We start from the raw sequence: 21,427 nt of genomic DNA on the forward strand, positions 1-21,427 counted from the left end.
CATTAGCTGTGACGTCATAGGTGAGCGCGGCTGTGGCCGGAGGTTCCCGGAGCCGGAGCAGGACGTCTGCGGAGGACGCAGGGGCGCTGCCTTCCCCCTGGTTCTGCGGGTTCGGAGGGAAACTGGGTAATGAGCGTTGCGCCTCCGGTCGCTCCCCCGCTGAGGATCCAGTCCTGGGATAGTTGTTTTCTTGGACCAATCGTTGGGGCGCTGCCCCTGAAAAACGAAGGAGCCTTCCCGAATACTGATTTCTTGGGACTGTGCGGCCCTAGAGCCGGAATTTCCCTCTTGCGGCTGCGCTGAGGATGAAAGCTCAGCTCGGAGTCCGGACCGTCAGGTTCCTGCGCTCCCGGGGCCTCCAGCCCCGCACGCCCACCTCGGGGGCTGCCCTGGGCCCGAGGAGGAGTGAGCGGGTTTCTTGAGGCGCAGGAGGTGCTGCGGGTGGATCTGGGGAAGCGGGACAGGTCCTGACACGCCTCCCAGGTGAGGCCACGGCCGTGGGTAGCGTTTCCCCATGCCGTAGGCTGACTTCGGGTCTGGGACCCACCTCCACCGGGGCCTCCGACTCCTGTCCAGCCAACTGCGAATTGCCGGCGTCCACTGGGTACACAGTAGACATTTCCGTAATACGTGAGTTAAAACACAGAAGACCGATCTGTTTTCATTCGTCTGTAACCTACAGTCTGAAGTAGAAACTCGTGATCCTGAAGGGACGGCCTCTCGTTGGCGGTCCTACTTCCCTCCCAGCCCCACCAGCCCAGCCAAGCTGGTGCCGAGTCCTTTACATATGGAGTGGTGGAGCCACCACTGTACCTTCTGGAGGAGACGAGCTGTGGTTCCCTCCTCGGGAGGCGCCCCGCTCCACCGTTTTCTGCAGTAATGGAAACACACAGTAGTGAGGGGATTGAAACTCGGAGCAAGCTGCTGAACAAGACAGGCCCCATAATTTCACTTACCTGGCTGTCACGTGGTCTTAAGGGGGTCTGGTGCTGAGCCCATTATGTAGGCAGTTTCTATGTGTGTCCTTTGGAAATGGACATCGAAATGAGCTCTTCCCCTCTCTCTCTCCCTTTTCACTTTGACCAGTGTTCAGTGCCCAACCACCGTGAGCTGAATACTGTCCTCATGTGCCAGTGTTGTGAGGCGTGGCCCTTTGCCAGCACAACCTCACTGATGAGGCACTTACGCCCAGTCTTTAGGCCAAGGCTGGGCTGCAAAGTTGCAGACTATTATCTGACCATCAGGAGCACAAATATTAGAATGCAGTCCGAGTACTGGGAGGGCAGAGTGAGAGTCAAGGACCAGCACAGGACACGGAAGTGCTTGTACACCTTAAGGGAGACTAGCAAGTGTCCCAGTGAAAAGGGAGATACGGCAGTACAGGGAATGTAAGAGAGGAAGATGCCCATGTCATGTGATAGCGATGATCAATCAACAGATCATTTTGAGCACTTGGGATCACATACTCATGTTAGGTGCTGTGCTAGATTCTGTATATGGAGAAATAAGTCAGGTGGTCATATTTTTAAAATATCAACATGGGTCATTGCAATGTATGTTACCTAAAAGTTAAATTAAAACAATATAAAAAGGTATTTATAGGCAAACAGGAATGTGCCTAAGAGGTCAGGGAGATCCAATGTTTGATACCAGATTCATTACAATAATATAACCACATTGTGTTTGTAGATATAAATTGTAGTTACCACCCTTTAAGAGCCTAAATTTCAGCATGAAAATGTTAAAAATGATACAGGAATATGGGTGTCACAGTGTAAACCCCGATTGGTTTTCAAATGAATCGTAGAAGTAGAAAATGTTAAGTGTTCAGAAGGCAAAATCACTGTTACATAGAATCATCCAGAAAGACTTTCTAGAGAGCCAGGGCTTGACCTGTGGAAGAGAGACGACTGCCATCTTATAGGGACTCACCATATGTCAAGCATTGTGTGAGGCTCTTCCATCTAAACCACATTTGTTCTTTATGACCCCTGAGAAGCAGGTTTTTGTCTTACATCTCCATTTTATAGATGAGGAACCTGACTGAGAGATGGCTACTTGCCCTGAGTCACACACCTCAGAAGCCGTGGAATTAGGGCTCAAACAGCTTGGGCAGGCTTCAGAGCCCATGCTCTTTACCATAAATAACACAAACAGAGGCACAGAGGTGATGTGCCAGACACCCCCAGTGGCTCCACTACGACCTCATAGTGACTCAGACCAGGGATGACACATGAAACGTTGGCAGCCTTGTGTAGCCATCAGCCTGACCAATTACAAAAAGTCACCCCAAATTCCTATCCTAAGCGGGTTCAATGGGGAATGGTCTCATAATGGATCTGGGGTGAAGGATGAGTGGCAGTGTAAGGCCGGCAGGTGGAGGGGTGGGCAATCAGATGAGAACAGAGTTTCAGAACAAAAGGTTGGAAGGCAGAGATGCTGTATGTGCTGATAGAGGCGGAGAGGGCCCGGACGGAGAAACTGCGGAAAGAGAACAGACTCCTGACCCTGCGGTGTGGGACTGTCCCCAGAGAGGGCGGCTGGGACACTGAGCCGTCCAGCGGAGATGTGCCTGTGCAGCGCCTCACCAAGGAGCGGGTCTCTTCCCTCTCCCAGTCCCAGATTCGAGACTCAGAGTGGCTCATGTGGAATCCACAGGACATGTGTGCCTTTTGTTTCTATGAGAAGATTTTATGCTCTTATTAAATTCTCCATCACAGGGATGCAATGGTTTCCCATGGAGGATATGGCCCTGGAGTAGCCCTGCCTCTTAGCAGGTTTTCTCTTTCTGGGGGGACATGCCCTTGGCCTTGACCAAAACACTTCGGTTTTTTGGTTCAGTCAGTAAGTGAGTAGATATGTTCTGACACTGCTTACGAGCCAATCTGCCTCTGCCTTTTTATCTTCCAGATTGTCCTGGGCTAAAATGTCTACAGACCCCAGGATTGCTACAGGTCAGCTGTCCCCACTGGAGAAGAAAATCTTGGTAAGTAATCTTCACGTCATATGGCTTGGAACTACTAGGAGAAGGAGCCTTGGGTTTAAAACCCTGCCCAGGTCACCCCTGTCTACACTGGCAGATGTGTTTCACTATATCTATGCTTGCAAAACAAAATACTATGTTGAAAGCACCCAATACTATATTTTTAAAGCACTAGTTACTGATTTTGGTGGGGTAATTTAACTTTCAGAGCTCATGGGTTCACCTAGGAGTGATGGGAGTGGAAATCACAATTATTACACCCACATATCTTTTCTGGCTGTCAGTAATGAGGGTATGCTCCTGTTTAAATGTGTTCAGAGTAAAAAGATGGTCCCATTATGAAATCCTCTACCTCACTTTGACAGAGTCTGGGTGGTGTGCATACAACAGCGACAAGACAACTGATAACTCAGAAATACCAGGAGGAGTACGAGACACTGTGTAGGGAGCAAGCTCTTTCTCATGACTACTGGCTTGCCAAAACAGAGTCTTACTATAATAAAAGAATAGTGGAAATGAGGGAACAAGAGACAGGGTGTGAAATGAAGAAGAAATTGAAGGGGGAAACAACCCAAAGCGTGGAGAGACAAAAACGGTATTATTTGGTTCCTGCGAGGGAGGGGGGACACACAGAAAGTCACATCCAGAGATCAGGTCAGGTCAGAGAGGTTAAGAATAAGACATGTAGGCCATTACTACAGGCTCCTGGTGAAACCACCTTCCCCAGAATTGTGCCAGAGGAGCACAGCATCCTGAGCGCACAGAGGAGAAAGCAAGTGAGCCAGAGGGAGCAGGTACAAATTAAAGGTCACCAGGAATGCATGCTGCGGGGCAGAGAGCTGGGAAAACAGAGACTCAAGGAGGGAGTCTTGAGAAAAGGCCAGAACCCGCCGCTGACCCATGGGAGGCACAGGAGAGCAAAGAGAGAGGTGAAGGAGTTTGAAAGCATCACTGCATATCCACTCCTGCAGCCATGCAGTAGAAGTCGGATCAAAGTGAATGTTCTCGTGGAAAAGAATAGAGAAGAAGGGAATACTGCCGTAAAACCACATCAAAGAGAATTCCTAACTATGCCGCCCTTTTTGAGAAGCCAAGTGGGAAAAATAAAAGACTAGTCAAGTTTCAGCGCTTTTAGAATAAAATCATGTCTCCGAAGTGGACTTTGTTTTTTGAACTATTTCCCATCTCTCCCCAGAGTTGGGTGAGATCACATCTGTATCACATGGTTCTGGACTTGAAACCTGGCTGTTTTTAGTTGGCCTCTCTGCTCAGGTTGCTAATCCTCTGATGTTGTTTTTCTCCTGTGTTGGGTGGTTGGTCAATGATCTGAGTGAGGGGTTGTTCTCAGACACCTCCCACCTTGCCCCTGCCCCAGCCCTTGACGGGTGTCCTGATGAGACTGCTGAAGGTCAGTGTTGGGTCTTTGATTTCACATTCATAATTTTATCAGGGAGCCACTAATGGGGCCCTGCAGTTTTGTTTGTTTGAGGAACTTAATTCTGACAGCCTCCTATATGCCAGGTATTATTAGTTACTGGGAGTGAATGAAAAGAGGTCCCTGCCCTTGATTGGTTCACGAGTAATGGCATAGACCACTCCCCACTCACAACGTGGCCTGGGTGATGCTGGAGGCGTGCACAGGCCCTGTGCAAAGGAGGGCACCTGGCCAAGCCCAGCTGAGCAAGGAGGGAGCCCATGGGAGGGGAGTGGTTTCTCAGGTTGCCTCCAGCTCCACACGTGGCCATGAAAGCAACATCTTCCCAGCATTGGATCCACTCAGAGGTAAAGCAAACTCTCTCTCAAACAGATGTCCTCGAACACTCATTGATAACTCAGAAAACAAATTTATGCATTTAGTGGGAATTTCGGTAGCCAAGCAGAATGAAATTTATTGATTTCATTTTCAGTTCATTTTCTTCCCAGATACCTAAAAGTTGGGAAAGTAGGGGTTCAGAGGTGGTGAGTAGAGAATCAGAGACATGGAAAATGCACACCGTGGGGAGTGTCACCCTTCGGCTGTGGGGGTCCTGATGCCCCCCTCCTGGGCCTGCTGCATGCATCCCTCAGTGATGGGGCTGTCCTGCACCGCTGCTCCTCAGCATGATAGCCACCTCCCAGCTGTGCCTCCTGCACACTGCCCTCGCCTTTTCTGGCCTTGCGTCACCATGTCCCAGTGGCGGACCCTCAGCCTTGTAACAGGGTGTATTGTCCAACTTAGAAACCCCAATCAGTAGGGCTAGGGTAAGTCCTTTGAGTTGAGTGGGACTGAAAAGCAACCTGGTACACAACTGTAGGGGCGCCTGGCTGGCTCAGTCAGTGGAGCAGGTGACTCTTGATCTCAGGGTCATGAGTTCGAGCCCCACGTTGAGTGTACAGATTACTTAAAAACAACAAAAAAAAAGGGGCGCCTGGGTGGCGCAGTCGGTTAAGCGTCCGACTTCAGCCAGGTCACGATCTCGCTGTCCGTGAGTTCGAGCCCCGCGTCAGGCTCTGGGCTGATGGCTCGGAGCCTGGAGCCTGTTTCCGATTCTGTGTCTCCCTCTCTCTCTGCCCCTCCCCCGTTCATGCTCTGTCTCTCTCTGTCCCAAAAATAAAATAAAAAACGTTGAAAAAAAAAATTAAAAAAAAAAAAAATCCAGGGACACCTGGTGGCTCAGTTGGTTGCTTAAGTGTCCAACTCTTGTTTTCGGTTCAGGTCAGGATCTCACAGTTCATAGGATTGAGCCCCACGTTGGGCTCTGCGCTGACAGCGTGGAGACTGCTTGGGATTTTCTCTCTGCCCCTCCCCGTTCTCTCTCTCTCTCTCTCTCTCTCTCTCTCAAAATAAATAAACATTTAAAGAAATACATAACTGTAAGGGATTGTTTACCATGAAGGTTTTCAGTGCTAGCCACGGTGAGGTCGGCCTCCCTCTTTCTCCTCCAAATCTAGTGTAAAAGCAGCTGGTGATTGCAAGGCACTTTCACGGCTCATCCATCTCAGAGTAAAAGTCGGTAAGAGGGCTCAGTTTGGCCAGACCTGACTCCGCCACGTCTACCTCATAACTCACCTTTCATCTCCTTGAACCGTGTGTGAACAACCATCTTTGCCCCAAGCAACCATGAATCATGAGTCACACTTAATGCTTTTCTTCCGTATTCTTTCGTCTTCTCAGTACAAAATGAATATACAAATGAAAATGTCTATGTCCAGGCACCCACTGCTGAGGCTGAGACCTGGAACCCCCTGTGCTCTCCTTTACACCCCTCCCTCATCCCTAGAGGCAGTCACTGTCCTGAATTTTGTGGTAATTAACACCTTTCTATAGTTTTCGTCATCTATGTATGTATTCCTAACTGACATAATTGTGCATAGTTACCTGTTTATGGCATGTATATAGATGAAAATTATATAATTTACTTTTGTTCAGTAATATTTTTTAATTCACCCATGTTGATGTGAAACACTATTTCATTTCCTTTCTTTTTTTCCTCTTTGAAGCACATCTTTTAAAAATTTTTAACGTTTATTTATTTTTGAAAGAGACAGAGCATGAACAGGGAAGAGGCAGAGAGAGAGGGAGACACAGAATCCCAAGCAGGCGCCAGGCTCCGAGCTATCAGCACAGTGTCCCACGTGGTGCTTAAACTCACCAACTGCGAGATCATGACCTGAGCAGAAGTCAGATACCCAACGGACTGAGCCCCCAGGCGCCTCTGATTTGCATGACTTCCTGGATAACATGTCTCCTGGGTTTTCTCCAGCCTCACTGGTTTCCCTTCTGAGGCTCCTTGGTTGTCCTCCTCCCCTCCCCAGTCTCCTGGTGCTGGGGGTGCGTCAGAGTGACTCATCTCCACGAGCCTCACGAGCTCTACATGGTCTGTTCCCTGAATCTCCACCATCTAAGTGTATACTTCTTGGGTAGTTCATTCCATGACATGAATATACCACATCTTAATTACCTGCTGTATTGTTGAGGTCATTTCCAATTTTTGGTTTTGTGGGGGTTTTTCACGTTTATTTGAGAGAGAGTGAGTGGGGGAGGGGTAGAGAGAGAAGCCCAAGCAGCCTCCCCAAGGTCAGTGTGGAGCCCGACCTGGGCTCAGTTCCATGAACCAAGAGATCATGACTTGAGCTGAAATCAAGAGTCGGACGCTCAACCAAGTGAGCCACCCAGGCGCCCCTGTTTTTGTGTTTTTTATTCTACAAATAGTACTTCTGTAAACATTTTTCTTTAAGCGTGTTTCTGGGGCACAGTGTGCAGGAATCTCCAGGGCATCTAGGTTGTGGGACCTTCACATGACAAGCCTGTTCCTGGGGCTTGTTTTCATTCCACTGGTTTTGTGCCCGCAGGCCTGTTCTGTAGAGTCTGTTCAAATATGTGTTGAAAGAAGGAAGGACATTTGTTAACTGCTGGAAACAGCTGTGTCCAAGAGGGCCAAGCCCCCAAATACAGGAACAGTTGATGATGTGCCACTCTACCTTCTTAGGTCCTGTCCGTGCATTAACATAGTCTTTCTTTGTTCGTACATTTTATTTGAGGTACTAAAATACCTTAATTTGTTTTTTAATACCCTTCAGTAACATTCATGATTTTATTTATCCCCTCTCCAGAACTATCTCTGATGCTTTCCAGACAAGGTCACCCCCATTTTCTCTTCTCAAGGCACCTGGCATCATCATAAAGTTTCACTGAAGTCTGGATAAAAGGGTTCCCAGAGGAGGAGGACAGGGAGCTCACATCCCTGGAGACACTGGTCAGGACCTCTAGCAGTTCTCTGTTGTCTGTGGGACAGCAGTCCAGCTTTCCGGCCCTGAGCACTCCGTGGCTTCAGAGGAGATGCGAGACACTGGAGGCCCATTGACTGATTCATTCCACACGTACTGAATCTCGTTAGTCCACACTGTGCTGACTGACTGATGGAAGGGTGGGTAGGGCAGGGTCCTCCTCATCGTGTGAGCTTGCAGTCTCATGGTCCAGATGGAGATCGATAGTCTAGTACAGAAGTAATAAAGCTAATAGAAACATCTAAGTGCCTCAGAAACTGTGAAGAAGGACTGCCTGGCCCTTTGGACTAGAGCTAAAGAGCCCCTTCGTGAAGCTTTACAGCTTTACAGAATAGGTGGACGCTCGTGCTGAAGGGGAGAAGTTTGATAAGCAGATGAGAAAGAGCACGTGGGCCCAGGGAGCAGCAGGTGCACAGGACCCACACGTGAGTGGATCTGGGTGAAGGCTAGCGCGGTGCCTGCAGCCAGGAAGAGCTTCCCTGTCTGGACAGGAGGGGATTGTGCAGCAGCAGTCCGGCTCAGTTGGGACGTGCAGAAGAACAAGGATGGGCAAAAGAACGTGGAGATTACTGAATTAATACAATAGCATTAAGAATCTGCCATTCAGTGTTTGTGCTGATATCACTGGCATCCACACTTCATTAAAATAGGGTTGGAGGGGCACCTGGGTGGCTCAGTCATTAGTTAAGCGTCCAACTTCTGCTCAGGTCATGATCTCACAGTTTGTGAGTTCAAGCCCCGTGTCGGGCTCTGTGTTGACAGCTCGGAGCCTAAAGCCTGATTCAGATTCTGTGTCTCTCTGCCTCTCCCCCGCCCCCAAAATAAATAAACATTTAAAAAAACGGGCTTGGAAATTGAGGGGAAAAGTTGAGTTTTAACAAGATGAAAATGGATCAGGAAATGCCGCAAAGAATATAGCTGTTGGCACAAAAAGGCATGAGAGTACAGTTCTCATCCAGCCAGAAGTATTCAAAGGAGAAGTCACCAGAAAACAGGCTGGAGCCAGGAAAAAAAAAAAAAGGTTGATAGGGATGTGTACTGGTACATCTCTGATGGTAACCAGCCCCACGTGGATCTAAAGTGCAGCTGGTAGAGAAGCCTCCCCGGTCCCTTGCACATGTGCCCCACTCCACTGTCATTATGGGGTGATCCCTTGCACAAAGGATGCAGGTGTCCCCTCCCAGCCGAGAGCATTGCTGTGGAACCTACATCAGCTGACATGACATAAACAAAGAGTAAGCCCTGTTTTCCAAATGCTCCTGTCACACCACTTGGTTTTTGCAAAAGACCTGCGTGAGCACTTGTTCTCCCTAACGGAAAAAAACCTGAAGAGGATTTTGGCCTTTATGAAAACAGTCACTACTTGTACTTACAGGACTTTGGTAACAGTGAAGCAGCCTAATGCAAGCCTTCAGAAAGTGGCAGAAGCATGCATTTTGTTGGGAGAACAAGGAAGACCGGTGGAGTCAGGTCTTGGGGAGGTGGCCTTTGATCACCGTACCCTCATGATTTCTGAGTTGACAAGCAATTGCCAAGAGAGGGCCACTGAATAGTTTGTGAATGTTGGTATTTTCCAATACTTGGGTAAGTTTAGCCCAAGCAGCAGACTTGGTGGCTGTGTGCAAACAGTGTAGTTGCAAACTGTTAGGGTTCTCCACGTGATTACGTTTTTACAGTGATAATTTCTCTCCAAAACCAAAGACGCCCGACAAATGCATCAGATGGATTGATAAGTTGTATCTCAAGAAGATAAGAAAACCAGGAAACTTGTTACTGGAGGAGTACCCCCAGTTGATACTGTTTTCCCCCCAAGTTTTCCCCATGCAGATGTGGCAGAAATTCCAAGGAGGTAAGGCACAGGGAAAAAATACACATATGTGAAGAAAGGTGTTTCCTTCACATGGCTTATTTTCTGTGTGTAGCAGGAGGCCAGGTGAGCTGTTTAGAGACAGAAAAAACAAGTCTTGAGTGGTGGGTTCCAAGTATACTAGGGACTCTGGAGTTTCTTATAATAAGCTCAGGTCAAGAGTCTGCCCTGTAGAAATAATGTTGGTCACATGGATGAAAGCACAGGGAATATGGTCAAGACTATGGTAATAGCATTGTATGGTGACCAATGGTGGCTGCGTTTGTGGTGAGCACAGCAGAAGGCATAGGGTTGTTGAATCATGTGTTGTACATCTGAAACTAATGTACCATCGTGTGTCAACCATACTCACACTTTAAAAAAATAATGCTGGAGGCACCTGGGTGGCCCAGTTGGTTAAGCGTCCACCTCTTGATTTTGGCTCAGGTCATTATCTCACAGGTCATGGGATTAAGCCCCACATCGGGCTCTGTGCTGACAGTGAGGAGCCTGCTTGGGATTCTCTCTCTCCCTCTCTCTGCCCTTTACCCCCCTCAAAATAAGTAAATAGAAACTTTAAAAAAAGAATGCTGAAAATTTTGATGAGTTGAGATCAGCAATGTCATGGTCAAATTTTCTTGCTTGCAAGCCTTAGAAACTTACTTGGGTGAGTATAAAGAAAAAAAAAAAGTCTGTAGAAAGTATCTTAAATTTTTAAAGTCTCTCAAACCACTGGGCCTTACAAGAGACTAGAGCCAAGGCAGTAAGCATACCTGCCAACTTTTGTTTCTGCATCTTTTCATGTATGTGCTCATTCTCTTTTTCCGCTCACTGTTGCTCTCTCTCTCTCTCTCTGTTCTCACAGTGGAAAATGGCATCTCTGCGTCCCCACAACCTCAGGCTATCACCTCTTCTTTCTCTCTCCCTCTATATCTGACTGCTCCCTCCCAACTGGATCACTCTGAGTGACCTATAGGTACCCGCAGCTCTCTCCCATCTAAGTCAGCTGTGCTAGTCCTTTGCAGTCCTTCAAAGCCACATCCCTTAAAAAGTCTGTATCAGCTGCCTGCATTCTGGCCTCTCTGCCCATCACTTCTCCAGGCCCCCTTTCACTGAGTCATCAAAGAGCTCCATGCAGCTAAATTCAATGGACATTTAAGGGTGGAGTGGAAAAAAGGGAAGGTGCCAACAACAGACACAAGACCTGACAGGCATTGGCAGCAAAGACAGCATGGAAGGAGCATCGACACCTTGAGTGCTGGAATCCCGTCCTTAGGAAACAGGAGGGCAAGGAAATCAATAATCCTGAGGAATAGGAGATGGGCAGGGAACCAGGGGAGCCCATTCAAGGAACCAGAGTTGGGGCCAAAGGAACCAGATAAGTGAACAGTTGGAATACTCAGGATAAGAGACCAGACTAAGAGTAGAAAGGTTGACAAAACTGAACTGCCATCTTGGATTCCACCAGGGATGGGCAACCAACAGTTGAGGGTTAAGGAAGCCCAAAACAGAAACAGGTTGTAAGGTTACAGGGGCAGGAGACAAAGCAGACAATTACAATAACCCTCCTACTGAGTCAGGTAATGAAATAAGACTTTGAACTCATTGAAGCATGTCTGATAGTGACTTTAGCCATGAGGTTAAAGTGCTTCAGGATGTAAGGTTTACAAGATTGGCGTGTTGTTTTATGTGGGTCTGATTATAAAGCCTTCCATTGCGTTAGCATCACAAAACAGAATAAGGCCGAACAAGGGTACATCTTACCTCTCGTGGAGGATGGTAAGTAGGTCAGCAATGCCGTGCTAGCATAGGCTTTCTAAAATTTACCTGTTACCTACTGCCAAATCAAATAGTGAGTAAGCTGTACCTCACCTATCAAAAATCATGTTTTTGTTGGTAACATCATAGAGACTAGAAGGATAGTGGTGCAGGGGAGATACAACACTTATTAAGTGTCTGCCATGCATCAAACAATTTTTTCATTTAATCATGAACACTTCTTGAACCCAGGGTGATTAATATATCCTGACTTAGTTAAGAATGAACTATCTAAAGTCTCCATATCTGTGTCAATCCATATTGACATAGAATTTTGTTGACAGGAAGAAGAAATTTAGCCAATAGATATTTCTCAAACTTTCTGGGATGCACATGTAACATATCCAGATATTCTTTTATGTTTATATACATATTTTATACATGTAAAGTTGTGTTCTGTAAGTGTGGGGGTCTGTCCCTTTTTGCTTGTCCAAGCTCTCTTTTTCTGGTAAGCGAAATCCCACCCTCCTTGTCTTACACAGTTGCTTCCCCCCAGTCCCAGCCAACTGTACCACCCTACTCTCTTGGAATAGTGATTGACATCAGTGTAGCCAGTGGTCGGCTATAGTGGTTGGCATGTGACCTGAGTGGCACCAATCAGAATCCTTTCCTGTTTCAACAGGAGAAACAAGAACATTTTTTTTTAATGTTTATTTATTTTTGAGAGAGAGAGAGAGAACATGAGCAGGGGAGGGGCAGAGAGAGAGACACAGACTCTGAAGCAGGCTCCAGCCTCTGACCGGTCAGCATAGAGCCCAATGCGGAGCTCAAACCCACAAGCTGTGAGATATGACCTGAGCTGAAGTTGGACACTCAACTGCCTGAGCCACCCAGGCGCCCCAAAACAAGAACATTTTTATAAAATATATGGAAATCCATTATGTGTGTGGGGGCCTTGGGACTTAGTGAGCAATGTATTCAATCAAGCGGTCATTACCCTTATAATCTAGGACCAAGTAAATCCCAGAATCCTAGTACTGAGCCAGAATAAGTTTGAATCTCTTAGCGCCTCCCCTCCCTCTTTTGGCTGGGCTGCTGCCAAGGGGAGGTACCAGCCTGGCCAGCCTGGGGGTGTCATTAGGCTGTGAGGGAAAAGAAAGAAGCATCGTGTCCAGGAATTTCCAAAACCGGTCTATATAACCTGTCCGGATCATTACTCAGGAAGTAGCCAAGACGAGATTATGCTTTTAGGGGGATAGCAGCACAGGGAGACCAAAGCTGCCTTACTAAGGCAGACTAGGAGGAGGTGAGGGGAAAAGACTAAAAAACATCCCTTTCAGTCAACTTTTGAGAAGGCTGTTCAGCCTGTGAATGGTGTGGTAGGAAGCATGAAAGATCCACTAATTACCTTGAGTATCAGCCCACTGTCAAGAGGCTTTACAATAAAAAGCACACCATTGTCAGACTAAAAATGGTATGAAAAGCCAAAACATGAGGCAGATTAGTTTCAAGGGCCACAGTGCTATTGCTGGAGTAGGTTGATTGGACCAGAAAAGAAACATGTACCCTAAAAAAGTGTCAGCAGTGGTGAGGCACCACTGCTCTCAGAGAAGGTCAGAGATCCAATCAAGTCCATCTGCCAGGAGCAGGTGTGGAAAATGCCCCTTGCTATGTGGCCTCCCTCCTTGCGAGACAAATGCAATAGTCACAAGTCCAAATCAGATCCTGACCCTTTACTTTGTGCCCAGTCGATGATGGTGCACGTCTTGCTGCATCCGGGATGATGATGGATCCAGGCAGCAATGGGGGTGATTCTCCCTCAGCACATTGATTCCAGGCCCGTCTCATCAGACAACAGGCTCCTCAGATGTTAGGTCAGCAGTTGGCTTTATTTCTCTCTCCAAGGAGAGATTTGTAACCAGCGTAGCTTTCCAAGTGCCCGACCGAATAGCTAGGCCATTGGCACAGCCCAAGGGTCAGTAGAATTACAGGAAGGCTGATCTGTTGGTGAGAGCCATGACAATGGCCCTGAGTCCTGCCCCCCAAGTAGAATGACAGCCTCCATGTCCGGCTGTGAGTAACTGGCTCTGAGGCTGAATGTCTGCATCAGCCAGAGCCAGCACTGGGTTCTAGCTTCACTGAACCCCAGTGGTCCAGGTCCGGTGGCCTGAGAGTGCTGCTGAGCCAGCACTTTGCTTCAGACGGCAGACTGGGGGATAAATCCTCCCCAAAGGGACCTCTGCCACTTTTCCACGTAGAACTGAGACATTTGGGCCAGGCCAGCTGCACCCCTAAATGTACCATCCCCCTGCGACAAGCAGGGCTTATCAGATCCCTCCCACTTGGTGAGAAGTTGAGTCCAAGTTGACCAACCCGCAAATGTGACTATGAAGCCAAAATGTCCAAGCTTCCTTGGGTCAGGTGTTTAGTTTTAACAGGAGCCCAATAACAAAGTGAATCTTCCTTTCAAAAGGAATGTATCCAGTGACCATGTCAGGAAGGTGGTGGGTCCAAAACTGAGGGTGCCACTGTTGGGTTAGAGCCTTTGTCAGCAAGATCCTCAGTCACAGAGACTTGTTGCTGTTGGTTTGAAACCTCAGGAATTTTCCTCGGCGGGGTGGGGGTGGGGAGTGGGATCTGAAACAGGCCACCATACATGGAGGGCAAGGAGTGACTGAAGAAAAAGGCAGGCCACTCCATGTTGGTAGGTGGCAGTTTTAATAAGCAAGGGACTCACATATGAACTTAGTATTGGGTGGTCACACACCTGTCCACCAGAATCTAAAAGTTTATATAGAGACCTTGACTGGGTTTGGTCATGTATTCAATCCACGTGGTGTCGACACCACCTGCTCCCTCAAGACTGTGTCCCTGAAACAGCCCCCCTTGTGAGTGCATCCCAAGGACAGGGAGCAAGGGAGGACCCTCTGATTGCCCAGGGCCTGCTCTCTGGCCAGCCATTGGTCACGTCCTCTGGATGAGCTTCCCCAACAGTGGCTCCATTGGCAGAGTGCTTGCCACAGCTTGCTAGATCGGTGCAGAGGTCTTTCACTTTATTGCCTGTGTGTGAACGAGGAGGTCGGGCAGTGGTTATAGACCGAGAACCAGGAAGTCGGCACGGGCTTTTACAGTTTGCAAAATCTGTTTGTAAACATGGCCTCCACTAAATCCTCAAAGGCGGCTACCAAAATGGCGTCCTGGTTGTTGCTAGATTCCAGACCAGGGTCTGCGTCACCAGGCTGGTGCTCAGCTCAAGGGTTTGTGTTGGTGTTTGGAACCACACAGATGAGAAGCAGAAGGGTTTCTCCCTTGTTCCCTTCTCGTCAGCCTTCAGTTGTACCAAACCCAGGCCCCAGGCTCCATGCACAGAGGTGGCCCCAATTCCAGTCCTCCTCCCAGTCCTTCTCTCCACACCTGTTGAACCTCAGTGTCTGCGTCCTGTCTTGTTCCACATTGCTGTTGCCCCTGTCCCACCCCTCCCCACATTTCAGAATGTTCCTCTGCCTCTGTCAGCAGAGCTAACTTGGTTTCCCCTACCTGGTTTCTTCTCATCATGGTGCATCCGGTGCTGCTCTCTGTCCAGGTTATACACTCCTGCTACTCAATTGAGCGTCCACAGCACTGAGTGCTGCTGGTGACCAAGACTAGGGTTCTCCCAACCCCCTCCCCAAACCTGTGGTCCAGTGCGTGTTGAATACACGCACGGCACGAACTCCCTATTCATTCGTTCCCTTGTCTCCTTGCTGACCCCTCAAGACTTGAGGATCAGATCAAAGTGGCAAACTATGGTCTGGGTTCCAGCTGCCTTGTTTTCCAAATGAGGTGACGTGTAACCAGGGCTGGGATTCGAGCAAGGAAAGAGAGGCATGTCTGTGCACGTGCAGGGTCAGATACTGTCTATTGAAAGGCTGCTTTTGTTTTCTCAGGCTTAATGGAAAGCACCCTAGGCAGCCCTTCCCCTGGCCTCAGGATGGCGGCAAGTCCGCAGGAGCCCCTCCCACTTTCCCTCCTGCCCAGCCCCCACCCCCAGCAGCCTATCTGACTCTGCAGGCAGACTGGGATGGTGTGTGCCCAGGGGCTCCTGGAAGAGATTGAAGGCTGGGCGCCTGCCAGCCACACAGTGCTGGCCCTGGAGACCGGGAGCAAAGCGTCTGCTTTCAGGCCCCAGTGCAGCGGCAGGTGGGCTTTGGGACCCTTTCTCACCTGTACAGCCAGAGTAACTAGTCTACCTAAGGGGATGTTTTAAGGATTCAGTGGAGGAGGCCATGTTTACAAAAGTACTTTGTAAAGCCTGTGCGGATGTGAAACATACAAGATGATAGTAATACAAAATGGAATAAGTGCCAATCGAGTGGAGAAAATAAATGTGGTATCTGTTGGACTGATTGCAAAAAAGAGAGATACCACTTGAGAAGGTTGAACTGAGTCAGGGTAAGTGGCCCAGGCCAGCAGAGTCCCACGCCACAGGGTCCTCTGCTCCCCGGGCTCCAGCGTTGAAGTCCCCGTGTGTGATCTGCCCTTTGCCATCATTGTTCTTTTTATTTTATTATTTAAAAATCTTTTTAATGTTCATTTATTTTTGAGAGAGAGAGATTCAGAGTGCAAGCAGGAGAGGGGCAGAGAGAGAGGGAGACACAGATTCCGAAGCAGGCTCTGGGCTCCGAGCTGTCGGCACAGAGCGCTACTGGGGGCTTGAACTCACAGGCTAGAGATCACAACCTGAGCCCAGATCGGATGTTCAGCCCCACTGAGCCTCCAGGCACCTGGCCTTCATTTTTCTATGATGCTGTTTACCTGTGTTTGCACCTCTCCTTCTGGCGGCCTGTGGGTCTCGTTTTTCTCCTTTGGGCTCTAGATGGTGGTTGGAGGTTGTGAGTTTTAATCAGAGATCATTTAATCCTCTTTTTTCAAGAGCAAAGGAAGGTTGGGAATGAGGCGAGGTCCTGGTGCTGGGTGGGACCAACGGTGACTGCGGGTGGGAGGGTGGGCTGCTGAGGGGGCGGGCTCTCTTCCTTTCTGGCTTCTCAGACGGTGAACCCTTGACCTTGGCTGGGCCACCGGGCTGTGGGCTTGTGGAGCCTGGCTGGGGGAGCAGGGTGGCGGGCTCGGGGGCGCCCCACGCCCTGGAGTCCCCGTCCCCAGTGCGCGGTGGGTGAGTGGGGCGGGGGGGTGTGGAGCCCGCGTGGATAGAGGCACATGCGGGGTCTCTGTCCCTCACTCGTCTGCCCAGACCTCAGCGGGCCGGCGGGCATCGCGCCCCTCACCCCGGAGGAGCTCCGCACCGCGGGGACCCCAGGGGAAACCTGGGTGTCCGGGTGTGGCCCGCGGTGCTGGGGCATCAGGGCCTGCTCAGTGCGGTCTGGGTGGATGGGGGGACCTCCTCAGCCCCCGCCGGGGGGAGTTAAGGGGACTTGCTGTGCCACATGGCGCTGAGCCTTCTGTGTTGTTCCCCGCTGGTGGGAGGCTTCACCCCAAGGTCGCAGGGCTGGGCAAGGGCCGGAAAGGGTTCTGGAGGGCCGAGCTGGGGGCGCATGCAGGGGCGGGCGGTGGGGGAACGAGTGCAGTTGGAGGGGGGGGGGCGCGTGCAGGGGCTCTGCCTGCCTCGAGGCCTCAAGGGCCCAAAGCTCACCAGCTGTAGCTTGGCGGGTGAGTCCGGGTTTGGGTCGCTGGCAGAATTGCTGTGGGACAGGCAACGGTTTGGGGGTCGAGAGAGAGACAGGGTGAAGCCTGGGGATAGGGAGCTGGCGACACTTCCCTCGGGGGATCTGCCTCCTGGGAGGGCAGGACCCGGGCCGCGAGGTGTGCTGAGCCTCCCCCAGCCGGCCTCCTTCCCCTCCGAGGGTGTGGATGTGGTCAGTGCTGGGCCGATCAGGGGGCCTCTTCCCTGAACCCCAGCAGATGCTGTTCCCACCGCTCATGCAGCGCAGGGAAGCCAGGCCTTGCCGGTGGGCTCTGCTGGGCCAAGGGCGCAGTCGGGGGGTGGGTGGAGGGGAACTGGGGGCCGGGGGCTTGCACAAGAGGTTTGTGACCCATCCAGAGCTTGTGCTGCCCGGGAACCATTTCCTCAGTGGTGCAGAGGCTTCCAACACAACTGTGCTGGGGCCAAGCTTGCAGGCACCTCTAGGATTCAGGTTCCTTAGCGTGGGTGATTGTCACATCCCGGCCGTGTGGAGAGGGTCCTGTGGTCCAGAGAAGACGCTGTGGTCACTCAGTTCCCCTCTTGCTGCCTCGTCTTCTTTCCCTCTCACCGCAGGTTCCTAGAGGTGGGCACCAGCCAGTGGCTCGGAGCAGGAACCGAGGGCCGGTGTCTTCGGAGCCTCAGCCTGGTGTCCCTGGACGCTGGTGGCTGAGCTCTGGTGACCGGCCTCTGAAGCCTGAACCAAAGGTGTGCTGCGTTGTGAAAGAGGGGACTTCACACCGGACGACAGCCCCTCGGGGCAGAGACCTTGGCCTTGGAGAAGCCATGCCGAAGCCGGAGGCGTCTGCAGAGCCCCTCCATCTGCTGCGTTTCCCGGAGACCAAAAGCCCCGGGAAGGAGTGCGGCCAGCCTGGGGGGCCGGGCCAGGAGGGGAGAGAGCCGGAAACAGACACCATGGAGAAGCCTGTCCAGTGTGTGCAGAAACTGCTCCCTCGGGTGGAGGAAGACGCCCAGCAGGAAGCCGCACGGAGAGAGTACAGGTGGAGGGCGTGGGTGCAGGTGAGGACCCCCAGCTGGGGAGGGCGGGGCTGTCCCGCACCCTGGAGCACTTCCGTCTGTCCCCAGTCTGTGGTCTCCATCTGTGGTCCCCGTCTGTGGTCCAGTGGAGTTTCCGACTGTCCCAAGCTCAACAACTCCCAGGACACGGGGCTGCCAGGACTGTCTGAGCCTCCACCCCACCCAGGAGCCCTTCCTAGAAATCGGGGAGTGACGGCCCTTTTTGTCTACGTTCGCTTTTTTTGTATATTCAGCGTATGTGCCCCCTACCCCCCCCCCCCCACATCTTTTCTTCCCTCCTCTCTATTCTCTCCCTCTCGCCCCCCCCCCCTCTCTCTCTCTCTCTCTCTCTCTCTCTCTCTCTCTCTCTCTCTATATATATATATATATATATATATATATATTTAATTTGAGAGAGAGCATAAGAGAGCATGTGCACCTGAGCAGAGGAGGGGCAGAAAGAGAGGAGAGAGAGAATCCCAAGCAGGCTCCTCACTGTCAGTGCAGAGCCTGATGTGGGGACTGATCTCACCAACTATAAGATCATGACCTGGGCCAAAATCAAGAGTCGGACACACAACCCACTGAGCCACCCAGGGCCCCGCCTTCCTTTCTGTTAGATCAATGTTGCTGGCTTTGCGTTGGTCTTTTCCTATTTCTGCCCCCCTTCCATGGTTTTGTTTCTTTCTTTTTTTTTTTTAAGATATCTCTGCACCCAGTATGTGGTGCAAACCCAGAACCCCAAAATCAAGAGTCACCCACTCTCCTGACTGAGCCAGTGGGCATTCCCCTTCCCTCAGTTTTTAAGCCGCATCCTTGGATGCCTGTCTCATTACAGACTCCCTGAGTCTCTCCTGCTCTTCCAGAAGCCAGTCACCTTTGAGGACGTGGCAGTGAACTTCACCCAGGAGGAGTGGATGTATCTAGATGCCAGTCAGAGGGCCCTGTACCAGGACGTTATGTCAGAGACCGTCAGAAACCTGATGTCTGTAGGTGAGAGCCTGGGGCTCACAGGGCTCTTGGGACATCTGGTTTCCCTCAGCAGGCAGCTCCCAGTTGGCTTTACTGACCCCCTATCTTCCTTACCTTACAGGTGTGAAAGGTGTAAGTCACTAAGCTTGGGGTAAAAGAAGAAATAAAAGCCTTTATGAAGGCAAAGATAATACTTGTAACTTGATCACAGTTGGAAAATGTACCCATTTATCTGAGCAGTGTTGACTGAGTTGCTCCTGTCGTGTGCCGGGGACTTTGCTAGGGGTCTCCTCCTCACCTAAGTGTCCCACATTGTGGTCCTTAAACCAAGGATATGGAAGGGGGTAGCCTGTTGTTCCCATTGGATAGGAAAGGGCCAGGCCTGGGGCCTCAACCTTCTCTCCTTCCCACCCCCAAGTCGGCATCTTTCTGTCTAACCCAGATCTGGTCACGAAGCTTGAAGAAGAACAGTGGAGGACTGAGCTCCAGCTCCAGCCCCCAAATGGAGAAGGCCTCCCTTCAGGTAAGTGTGGCGAAGGCGAAGGCGGGAGGAAGGTAGGGGCCAGGACATGCCCTGGGTGGCTGGGAAGCTGACCCAGGGCGCCAGGGCTCAGGCACCCTCCCCCGGCCCGCATCCTTCCAGGAGAGCTGGGGCCATTCGCTCACGCCCGTGGCTCCGGAGGAATACCTAAACTGTTTGGGACAAGCGAGCATCTGGAGTCTCTAGGATTGGGCCATACACAGACTGCTTACGCTCCTTCCGAGAGAGCAGACAGGAAGGGACATGAGCTCGGTGCTGAGCTCACGCAGCGGACACTTGTGCTGACCGCATGCTCCGGCTCGCGCCTCCCATCCCAGCTTGAGTAGTGAGGGCGCCACCCTTCACTTTGGTGTCCCCGTTTATATGACACATGAGGTCACCTATAGGAGTCAGTGGGAGCTTCTGGAAAGTGGATTTCCAGAAATGTAGGTGTAGCCCAAAGTTCTGATCTCTGATCTTACTGGAAGATTCCACTTTAAAATTTTTATTTGCTTTGAATTTGGAAACCCAGAGGTCTGCTCTGGCTCCAGCCTGTGAGGCCCGGACTAGGAGAGGGAGGGAGGGCGGGCCAGGGGCCCTCTGGTGAGTGGGTCTTGTTAACCTGCCCCCCCCCCCCCCCCCCACTGCAGGAAGCAGGAAGCAGGAGCTTCCAGAAGGGAGTCCAAGCAGCAGGGGCAGAGATGAGGAGGTCCCCCTTGCTTGCAAAGGCTCAGGACGACCCTGTGCCCCCGTGGGTTCCAGGCCCAGGGCCCCTGGGTGTTCAGCCCCCCAGGCCGGGCCACCGTTCCCCTGCCACGTGTGTGGCAGGACTTTCAGGAAGCGCTCCAACCTGCACAGCCACCAGTTTGTGCACAATCCCCACAAGACTAACAGCTGCAGCCAGTGTGGGAGGTCATTCCGGAACCCCAGGGACCTCAGCTACCACAGGCGCATGCACCTGGGGGAGAGGCCCTTCTGCTGCCCGCTCTGTGACAAGACCTACTGCGACGCCTCGGGGCTGAGCCGTCACCGCCGTGTGCACCTGGGCTACCGGCCCCACTCCTGTGCCCTCTGTGGAAAGGGCTTCCGGGACCAGTCTGAGCTCAAACGCCACCAGAAGACCCACCAAAACCAGAAGCCGGTGGCCAGGGACTGGAAGCATGTTGTGAGCCCTCCAGGTTCCAGCACTCTGTCTTGGGAGCCCCTGGACAGGAGCCAGGCGAGCAGCCGGGAGCCCGCGGCCGGGACCCGAAAACCTGTATTTGCAACCAAGGGTCCTGTAGCTCAGACCCAGCCACCTACAGACAGGAAGCAGGCGATCGCTGTGAAGCCTCAGGCACCGGCCACGGCAACCCCGGGGCCTGAGACCGGGACCCAAGAGCCTGACACCAGAGCCCCAGCGAAGCCTTCAGGACTCCAGGTCTCCTCTGGCCCTCACTGCGCTCCGATGCTGAGCGGGAGAGCCTCTCCGTCCAGCCACCACAAGGCCCACGTCTCCGAGCCACGCTGCTGCTTCCGCTGTGGCAAGGCCTTCGGGTCCCTGTCGGGGCTGGCCAGACACCAGCACACGCACTGGAGGCAGCAGGTGTACCGCTGCCCCGTCTGTGACGTCTGCTTCGGGGACAAGGAGGGCCTCGTGGGCCACTGGGGGGCTTCCAAAGGCAAGGACACGTGTCTGGGCAGCCCCCACGCATGCCGGGCGATCCTGGCCCAGTGGCTTGGCTTCTTCCGAGACACCTCCCCTTTGGCAGGAAAGGAGCCGGTTGTGCCCCGGGATCTGGGCCCTGGGCCCCCAGGAGAGGGCAGGGGGTAGGGGAGAGGGGGTGCAGAGCCGAGAAAGCAAGTGAGGCCGTGAGGGTCTCGGGACATGAAGAAGAAGCCGTTCTG

The 21,427-nt window shown here is 51.6% G+C and overlaps 1 protein-coding gene across 3 annotated transcripts; it reads left to right on the top strand.

Moving 5' to 3' along the window:
• The first annotated feature begins 136 nt into the window (after positions 1-136).
• On the top strand, positions 137-21,390 carry ZFP57 (ZFP57 zinc finger protein). Of its 3 annotated transcripts, none has more exons than XM_019439296.2 (6): positions 137-483; positions 2,911-2,986; positions 17,608-18,051; positions 18,915-19,041; positions 19,463-19,543; positions 20,191-21,390. In XM_019439296.2, exons 2-6 carry the CDS (start codon positions 2,927-2,929, stop codon positions 21,351-21,353), a joined length of 1,875 nt encoding a protein of 624 aa, XP_019294841.2. In that variant the 5' UTR covers positions 137-483; positions 2,911-2,926; the 3' UTR covers positions 21,354-21,390. The 3 variants fall into 3 exon arrangements, with proteins under 3 accessions (XP_019294841.2, XP_019294843.2, XP_019294840.2); XM_019439298.2 differs by lacking the exon at positions 137-483 and adding an exon at positions 491-630; XM_019439295.2 differs by lacking the exon at positions 137-483 and adding an exon at positions 1,555-2,663.
• Positions 21,391-21,427: the final 37 nt, after the last annotated feature.

The sequence above is a fragment of the Panthera pardus genome, unplaced genomic scaffold (assembly GCF_024362965.1).
Source record: "Panthera pardus isolate Hobbes unplaced genomic scaffold, ASM2436296v1 HiC_scaffold_17, whole genome shotgun sequence".
Lineage (NCBI taxonomy): Eukaryota > Metazoa > Chordata > Mammalia > Carnivora > Felidae > Panthera > Panthera pardus.